General features: G+C 50.0%; 1 protein-coding gene across 1 annotated transcript in view; it reads right to left on the bottom strand.

Annotated features, from left to right (window-relative positions):
- The window catches only part of LOC120047273 (cytochrome P450 11B, mitochondrial), a 14,004-nt gene extending 11,437 nt beyond the window's left edge, over positions 1–2,567 (bottom strand). Inside the window, exons 1-3 of the mRNA XM_038992801.1 lie at positions 2,529–2,567; positions 2,025–2,237; positions 326–657 (exon numbers count right to left, since the gene is read on the bottom strand). Coding sequence (XP_038848729.1) covers positions 326–657; positions 2,025–2,237; positions 2,529–2,567 — 584 coding nt within the window. The remainder of the gene's footprint in view (positions 1–325; positions 658–2,024; positions 2,238–2,528) is intronic.
- Positions 2,568–10,173: the final 7,606 nt, after the last annotated feature.

Genomic DNA, 10,173 nt, shown 5'->3' with positions numbered 1-10,173 from the left:
ACCGTTCAGAGTTAATACCTTAACCATTCAGAGTTAGTACCTTAACCATTCAGAGTTAGTACCTTAACCGTTCAGAGTTAATACCTTAACCGTTCAGAGTTAATACCTTAACCATTCAACCTTAAAAACTCTGAGTTAATGCCTCAACTTAACCTTCAAAACTTTAACATTTGACATTTGGAACAACTTTGAAAATGTACATTTGAGAAACATGATGTGAGACTGTGAGAGCTGATAGGGCCCACAGCGTCACACTGCCACACACACGTTCATACAAACACACACGCACACACGCAACCATGCACATGCACACACACACAGGTACCTGTAAATGGGGCCGAGGGTGTTGAAGGTCCTCTCCATGTGTTTGTGTAATAGTTTAAATCTGTCTTCTCTCCAGAACTTCACCAGGTTGAGCCAGCCACTGCTGCCCGTGTGGGGGATCTCCTCAAACCGCCTCAGCCCTCTACCTCCACCCCTCCCCGCAGGACCCCCTCTGGCGGGGGTTACCCCCTCCACACCGCGCCCTGCCACTGTCCCCGCCGGACACACACACATCCCCCTCTGTATCCTCACACATGCTGCTGGACGCACGGACACACACATCCCCTGTATCACCTGCAACACGGACGGGCTCACAGATACACTCCACATGGTCTGAGGTAGGGATGACCCTCTCAGACTCTCATAGCTTCACCGCTACTCTCCACTCTCTACAGCGCAAATGTGCTTTTTTCTTCTCAATTATTGCTCCATCCCTCCATCCCTCCCTCCTCTCATCCTTCGACTGTTTGTCCTCCATCTCTCATATAGCTGATAGAGGTGATGATTTATGTCTCAGAAGGTCAAAGTTCAAGAGAAACATAGCACAACAAAAATGTCAGAATGGTGTAGGATTAACACACGCACACAAAGTCACAAACACTCATAGTCACACACAGACATGCAGGAACACACTCACACACACCCATAGTCACACACACACACATCTCTGTTGTATGCCAGTACCAAACTAGTCTTTATTAACAGTTTCTTTGTAACAACATAATAAGGACAGCGTTTGACTTATATACCCCACAAAAGTCAAAGGTTATGTACAAAACAAAGATTAACAAGACAAATATTTGGGAACTAAGAAGTGAAAACTGAAGTAAATGTGAAAACAACACTTAAGGTTATTATCTTGTTTGGGTTCCTTCCCTGTGTGTGGGCCCTAAATGGGCCTAATGATCTGTAACAGGTCCAGTCCAGTTTCATCCAGTTAGTTCCTGTATGGTCCAGACCAGTTCTATGCAAATAGTAACAATGACAGCCATGTCCTACTATCAGTGACACAGGGATGACGTCATTCATGACATAATTTCCCCTGACGAGTCATCCTCACAGCCTGGCTCTATTGTCAACAGTCTGATCAGCAGATAACTCAGCGAGGGAGAGTGAGAGAGAGAGGGGGGGGGGGGGGGGTTGGTGTGAGAGAGAGACGGGTGAAGAGAGAGAGAGAAGGGTGAAGAGAGAGAGCGGTGGTGAAGAGAGAGAGAGCGAGAGAGAGAGAGAGGGGGTGAAGAGAGAGAGAGAGAGACAAAGAGTGAGAGAGAGAGAGGTGGAGAGAGAGAGAGGGGGGGGGAAGAGAGAGAGAAAAAATGGTGAAGAGAGAGAGAGAGAGGTGAAGAGAGAGAAAGAGAAAGAAAGGGGTGAAGAGAGAGAGAGGGAGAGCGAGAGAGAGAGAGGGGTGGAGAGAGAGACAGGGGTGGGGAGAGAGAGAGAGGGAGAGGGGGAAGAGAGAGAGAGGGAAAAAGGGGTGAAGAGAGAGAGAGAGAGAGAAAGAGAGAGAGAGTTAAAGACAAATAAGGAGATAAAGGGATAGAGGAGCAACTGTGACAAAGTCGTCTGCCAATGTGTTCCCTCCAATCTGCTGCTACGTTGTGTTAAAATGTTATTTTTCATCATTCAGGCATAATGCATGTTTTAGCATGTTGCATGTTGATTCTGTGTAGTATCTAGTATGTTCTCTTTGATCACATGACTTTGCAGGCCTCTCCGTTGACTGACATTGGAGTGGGCGACTTGGTCTGCTTGCCTCCAAGCATCCCCATGTTGAAGTTGAGGCCTTGGAAGGCGCTCAGCAGGTTGTAGCCATCGTCCTTGGCCGGGGTCTCAGGACCAATCAGTTTAGCCAGTTGACGGGGGAGTGCCACTTTACCTTGCGCCGCACTCAGGTGGCTGGTGTCCTTGGAACTCTGGGAGTTGGGAAGAGAGTTGGGAAGAGAGGGGTAGGGTGACGAGGAAAAAATACTGTTTAAATATAGCACTGCTTTAAGGGTTACGGGTATGGGGCTAGGGGCTAGGAGATAGGGGCTAGGAGATAGGATATAGGGTCTAGGAGATAGGGTCTAGGAGATATGGGCTAGGCGATAGGGCTAGGAGATAGGGGCTAGGAGAGAGGGGTATAATTTGGTCTGCAAATGTTTCAGATAGACACACACAACAAGCCCAGTCCAGTACTTCCTTACTCAGACATCCACACTAACCTTGGAGAGCTGGTACTTCTTCCTGAAGTGATCCCTCATGGCGGCTCTCTCTGCGTGCTTCTGAGCATTCAGGGCTTCCCTCAACTTCCTGGAATCAACACAACAATTACATGCAACACATAGATAGACACACACAAACATAAATACATCCCTGCCCTAAAACCCATCACCGCCAACCCCCAACCTGTCTGTTACGAAGCTGGTTTTCATCCATAATCTCCTCATGGTGTTGTTTCTAATCTCCACATTGACCACAGTGGTCATGTTCTAGTTATGTTTGCGGTCACTCACCTCTCCTTCTCCAGGTCAGTTTGGTAGGAGCGTATGACGGAGGTCTGTCCCATCCGTGGAGGGCTGCTCTTTACTCCTCCTGTCCCCCTCTTGGCCCTGCGCCTGGCCCACACCTCTCTCTCCTTCACTCCTGTCACACAGCTAGACAGCTTCTTCATGGGCACCGCCAGAGACTGCTTCACCATAGTATCCATGTCTCAGGGTGTGTGTTAGAATGTGTGTGTGTGTGTGTGTGTGTGTGTGTGTGTGTGTGTGTGTGTGTGTGTGTGTGTGTGTGTGTGTGTGTGTGTGTGTGTGTGTGTGTGTGTGTGTGTGTGTGTGTGTGTGTGTGTGTGTGTGTGTGTGTGTGTGTGTGTGTGAGAAAGAGAGGGTAAGTCCAGAACTCTCTGTAGTGTAACCTATGCGTGTTACTTCACACTCAGAAGCATCAATGTCCTTTTTCATTCATGTTCTGTAGGACATATGTTTGTGTCTGTGCGCATCTCCCACATCTTCCTCCTTGAGGTTAGCTGGCTTGGACACACTCACTACAGTACAGACAGCCAGTGTATTCATAGACAATGACTCAGGGTCTCAGTACCTGCAAGGACAAGGACACAGACAGGCAGTTAGAGATTACACCCAGACAGCATGTGCAGCGTTTCAGATAGACACACACAACAAGCCCAGTCCAGTACTTCCTTACCCAGACACCCACAGTAGGCCTGAGCCTCAAACACCCATAAAGTCCTTAGAGCTTCAGCCAGAGACCATATACTGTAGCGAACCGTGTCCCATAGTCCAGTTCCACAAAGCCTTGAGGTCAACTGAAGGCAATGAGAAGAGCAACCCCACAGACAAAATTCTTCCTGCTCTCCTTTCCTGCTCTCCTCCACTCTTTGTGCGGTGTGTTCTATTGCCCTCTCAGGTGAAAATGACAGCTTTCCTCCCCGAGGATCTACTACTCAACCCATTCCCCCCTCATCCTCTATACCCCTCCCTCTTTACTATTATCCCCCCCCCCCCCCCCCCCCCCCCTTGAGATGACCTCCTTATGGACTTAACGAGGGGAATCTCGTTAGCAGAAACAGGGACTGCACCCTGTGTATGAAGAAGACTTAGACACATTAGCTGATGTCATGTTGGGTTAGACACTCTCCTGACTGACTGTGTGCTTGTGTGACAAACAGAAAGGATGGCAGGGTATTGTTACCTTTAAAAAGTTCCAACAAGTTACCATCCCTCACGCCTTCTAAGTAGACGATGCCCTAAGCACAGGTCTGGGATCTGTTTATGCAATCCCAATACCCAATCTCCAACCATTAGAAGGCAGAAAGACAAAGTGATCTTCGATCAGGTGTAACCAGCTGTGATCAGGATGACGGTGGAGGTTTAAGACAGGCCAGATGGATGGAAGGGCTCTGAGTTCAGTAGATAATGGGAGATGGATGGATGGGAATAGAGAGGCAGACAGAGAGATAGATGGCGTGAGGGAAAGTCAGTCAGTCAGTATGAGACAGCAGTCTGTGTTCAGAGCAGAAGACGGTAGTTACTACATACTGATCTGAAGACCATCCAGCAAAAGGGGCGGGAATGAGGAAAAAGGACAATGTCTTCTCATACTCTAGATTCTGTTCTCATTTCAAACAGCACCACTTCAATCATTATGGATCTTCAACAGGCTTGGAAGCATAACAGTGTGCACTCTGCAGCCATTTCCCCAATTGTTTTCTTATGTAAACCACCTGAGACTGACAGGGCAAGTCATTCCAGGTACTCAGACACAGCAGATAGAGAGAGCAGGTGAGGGAAAGGGAGGGATGGAGAGATGGAGGGATGGGATGGAGGGATGGGGGTATGGGAGGGATGGAGGTATGGGAGGGATGGAGGGATGGATGGATGGGCGGGATGGAGGGATGTGGGCGATGGAGGGATGGAGGTATGGGAGGGATGTAGGTATGGAGGAATGGAGGGATGGAGGTATGGGAGGGATGAAGGGATGGATGGAGGGATGGAGGTATGGGAGGGATGTAGGTATGGAGGAATGGATGGATGGAGGGATGGAGGTATGGGAGGGATGAAGGGATGGATGGAGGGATGGAGGTATGGATGGAGGGATGGAGGGATGAAGGGATGGGAGGAATGGATGGAGGGATGGAGGCATGGGAGGGATAGAGGGGTGGAGGGATGGAGGTATGGATGGAGGTATGGTAGGGATGGAGGAATGGAGGTACAGATGGAGGTATGGGAGGGATGGAGGGATGGAGGTACAGAGGTATGGGAGGGATGGAGGTATAGATGGAGGGATGGGGGATGGAGGGATGGAGGTATGGGAGGGATGGAGGTATGGGAGGGATGGAGGTATGGGAGGGATGGAGGTATGGAGGGATGGATGGATGGAGGTATGGGGGGTATGGGAGGGATGAAGGGATGGGGGATGGGAGGGATGGATGGATGGAGGGAGGGATGGGAGGGATCGAGGGATGGGAGGGATGGGAGGGATGGAGGTACGGATGGAGGGATGGAGGTATGGATGGAGGTATGGGAGGGATGGAGGGATGGATGGATGGGCGGGATGGAGGGATGTGGGCGATGGAGGGATGGAGGTATGGGAGGGATGTAGGTATGGAGGAATGGATGGATGGAGGGATGGAGGTATGGGAGGGATGAAGGGATGGAGGGATGAAGGGATGGATGGATGGGCGGGATGGAGGGATGTGGGCGATGGAGGGATGGGTGGATGGGAGGGATGGAGGTATGGGAGGGATGAAGGGATGGATGGAGGGATGGAGGTATGGATGGAGGAATGGAGGGATGAAGGGATGGGAGGAATGGATGGAGGTATGGGAGGGATGGAGGGATGGAGGGATGGAGGTATGGATGGAGGAATGGAGGGATGAAGGGATGGGAGGAATGGATGGAGGTATGGGAGGGATGGAGGGATGGATGGATGGACGGGATGGAGGGATGTGGGCGATGGAGGGATGGGTGGATGGGAGGGATGGAGGTATGGGAGGGATGTAGGTATGGAGGAATGGATGGATTGAGAGATGGAGGTATGGGAGGGATGAAGGGATGGATGGAGGGATGGAGGTATGGATGGAGGAATGGAGGGATGGGAGGAATGGATGGAGAGATCGAGGCATGGGAGGGATAGAGGGATGGAGGGATGGATGGAGGTACGGATGGAGGGATGGAGGTATGGGAGGGATGGAGATATGGATGGAGGTATGGGAGGGATGGAGGGATGGAGGTACGGATGGAGAAATGGGGGATGGAGGGATGGAGGTATGGGAGGGATGGAGTTATGGAGGTATGGGAGGGATGGAGGTATGGATGGATGGAGGTATGGATGGATGGAGGGATGGAGGTATGGGAGGGATGGAGGGATGGGAGGATGGAGGGATGGCGATATGGGAGGGATGAAGGGATGGGAGGGATGGATGGAGGGATGGAGGTATGGGAGGGATGGAGGTATGGATGGAGGTATGGGAGGGATGGAGGGATGGGAGGGATGGAGGTACGGATGGAGGAATGGGGGATGGAGGGATGGAGGGATGGAGGTATGGGAGGAATGGAGTTATGGAGGTATGTGAGGGATGGAGATATGGATGGATGGAGGGATGGAGGGATGGGAGGGATGGAGGGATGGGAGGATGGAGGGATGGCGATATGGGAGGGATGAAGGGATGGGAGGGATGGATGGAGGGAGGGATGGGAGGGATGGAGGTATGGGAGAGATGGAGGGATGGAGGTATGGATGGATGGAGGGATGGATGGATGGATGGAGGGATGGAGGTATGGGAGGGATGGAGGGATGGGAGGATGGAGGGATGGAGATATGGGAGGGATGAAGGGAGGGGAGGGAGGGATGGAGGGATGGAGGGATGGAGGGAGGGAGGGATGGGAGGGATGGAGGTATGGGAGGGATGGAGGGATGGATGTATGGATGGAGGGATGGGGGATGGAGGTATGGGAGGGATGGATGGGGATGGAGGGATGGAGGGATGGGAGGGATAGAGGGATGGAGGGATGGAGGGATGGAAGTATGGAGGGGTGTCAGGGATGGAGGGATGGAGGGATGGATGGAGGGATGGGGGATGGAGGGATGGGAATGGAGGAATGGAGGGATGGGAGGGATAGAGAGATGGAAGGATGGGGATGGAGGTATGGGAGGGATGAAGGGATGGAGGGATGGGATGGTGAGGGAGTAGAGAGCAGTGAAAGAAGAGATATGACCCCTGTTTATCTCAGGTCTGTTGTGAGACAGACAGAAAGAGCAGCTGTCAGGACACAGAGAGTCTGGTTTACTAGCCGTGTGGCTAGTGCCAGGCATGCTAGGATATATGACAGGAATGCACACGTGTGTGTGTGTGTGTGTGTGTGTGTGTGTGTGTGTGTGTGTGTGTGTGTGTGTGTGTGTGTGTGTGTGTGTGTGTGTGTGTGTGTGTGTGTGTGTGTGTGTGTGTGTGTGTGTGTGTGTGTGTGTGTGTGTGTCTGTGCGTGCGTGCGTGCGTGTGTGTGTGTGTCTATAACATTACACAAACTAAAAACACAAAGAAAGGAGACATAAAGCTCTGATAGAACCCTGAGAAGGACATCAGGTGGTCAGCTGTTCCCTTTGGCTTGGTGTCCATTCATCTTCTCCTGCTACATCAGGAATTGCTACAGATATCTTAATTTGACCAGTTTCTCACAGCAGGAAAATGATCCTGCAGCAACAGGAAATGTGAATTATTATGTGGATTATAATTAATGGACAATTTTGTAGGTATTAATACATCGGTCATTAGATCAAATCAAATCCGACATATTTAAGTGGGAATTACAAACTTTAGAAGCCTTTTTAAACCTTGAACACACTACAAGTTTGCATTTCCTGTTTCCTGCTGCGCAGGAAGATTCTCTGCAACAACATAGTGATGAAATTAAGATAGTAGATCTGTACAGTTCAAGCTCAGCCAGGACATATTTGGCAGGACATGGGGGATGGAGGGAGAGAGTGTGTGTGTGTGGGGCTCCCAAGGTTCGCCATCTCCCAAAGTCAATCCAACCTCCCCCTCTCCCCTCCCCCCTCCCCCCCCCCCCTCACCCCTCACCCCCCCCCCCTCCCCTCTCCCCTCCCCCTCTTCACCTCCAACCCCCTGGGCCTTGGTTTGTGACAGATGAGGACACCATTAATTCCTTAACGAGATGGAGGAGAGAGCCCACAGCCCCTCTGTCACAGATCCTTATGCAAAGATTTTTATTTTGGGGGGGGAGGGGGACTGGGGGGGTGGGAGGACTGGGGGTGTAAGACAGAGTACAGGGACACATGGGACAGCAAGACATTAAGGAGTCCAGTAGGTCAGGAGTGGTAGTGAGTCCATTTATAGCCAGGAGGAAGGTGGACGGTTAGCAGGGTGTAAAGTGTGTATGTCAGTGGAGGCTGCTGAGGGGAGGACGGCTCATAATAATCGCTGGAACAGACAAATGGAATGGCATCAAACAAATGGAAACAATGTGTTTAATGTATTTGAAACCATTCCCCGTATTCCGCTCCAGCCATTACCACGAGCCTGTCCTCCCCAATTAAGGTACCACCAACCTCCTGTGGTGTATGTGTGTTGGAGCTTCCAGAATCACTGCTGTCTGAGCTTCTTAAGGGATTCCACTGTGGATCAGTGTCCAGCATGTGAAGGGCAGCCAGCCTGACTAGAACACACACACACACACACACACACACACACACACACACACACACACACACACACACACACACACACACACACACACACACACACACACACACACACACACACACACACACACACACACACACACACACACACCCTCTGTTTCTCCCTCTTTCTCTCTGATACACACACACAGGTCAGGGATGTACTAAGGTCATTCCTTTCAGACCAGTACAATAACAGGGCTGTCTAATGTTAGTGTGTGTGAATTACCATGACTCAGTCTGAGACTGCTCTCACTGACAAGACACACAGAGACATGGGAAACACACATGTGCTTCCCCTGTGAGCTTCACACACTCAAAACACATGAGAATAAAGAAGACTGTCCAAAACATGCAACTAATAATCGGTCACACACACACGCTGACTCACACACACGCTGACTCACACACACTTCCTCCGTCAGTGTCTCTCTCTACACTCAGATATAGACCGGTGAGGTCTCACTCAACTTTAATGTTAGACCTGATTTACACACATTAACACCGTACGTTGACTTTCAGACTGAGCTTACATTCAGCACTGCCAATAAAAGGGAAAACACACACACTCTCACACACACACACACACACACACACACACACACACACACACACACACACACACACACACACACACACACACACACACACACTCACACACATTCGGATCACCGCAACAGCCCTACAAGTAACTCACACCATTCTGGAAGAAGGGTCTCATACAGACAGACACCAACACACTGCCTTAAAGCCACCTCTCAGCACTGCCAAGGCTGGAGAAAGAAAACTCGTCAAGACTATCTCTTCTCTCTCTCTCTCTCTCGCTCCCTTTCTCTTCCTCTCTCTCTCTCTCTCTCTCTCTCCCTACATCTCTCGCTCTTCCTCTCTCTCGCTCCCTCTCTCACATACCTACAGTATATAGCTCTTTTGCACTCCTGTATCTCTACTTGCACATGATCATCTGATAATTTATCACTCCAGTGTTAATCTGCTAAATTGTAATTATTCGCTCCTATGGCCTATTTATTGCCTACCTCATGCCTTTTGCACACAATGTATATAGACTAATTTTGTTTTTTTCCTACTGTGTTATTGACTTGTTTATTGTTTACTCCATGTGTAACTCTGTGTTGTTGTCTGTTCACACTGCTATGCTTTATCTTGGCCAGGTCGCAGTTGTAAATGAGAACTTGTTCTCAACTAGCCTACCTGGTTAAATAAAATAAATATAGCCTTATGACCATGCTCCCTACTAAGCTTGCACTCAATCAAATTCTGAGGCCAGGGTCCAAATGGTGCACAGGGTGGTGTGTTGGTGTGATTCAGCTAGTAGGATATATATCAGTAGAAGGGTTCATATTATTATAGCACCATAAATAAACCGTTGTGTGTGTGTGTGTGTGTGTGTGTGTGTGTGTGTGTGTGTGTGTGTGTGTGTGTGTGTGTGTGTGTGTGTGTGTGTGTGTGTGTGTGTGTGTGTGTGTGTGTGTGTGTGTGTGTGTGTGTGTAATGTTATGCTGCAGTTAAAACAGTGTGCTCTACATACATAATGTATGTTTCACTGCCAATCAAACTGTCAGCATAAGGAGACTGCCAATCAAACCACAGGAGATTGGTTGCACCTTAATTAGGGAGGACGGACTCTTGGTAATGGCT

This window comes from Salvelinus namaycush, chromosome 5 (genome assembly GCF_016432855.1).
Source record: "Salvelinus namaycush isolate Seneca chromosome 5, SaNama_1.0, whole genome shotgun sequence".
Taxonomy (NCBI): domain Eukaryota; kingdom Metazoa; phylum Chordata; class Actinopteri; order Salmoniformes; family Salmonidae; genus Salvelinus; species Salvelinus namaycush.
This window is presented reverse-complemented; position numbering and strand designations above follow the sequence as displayed.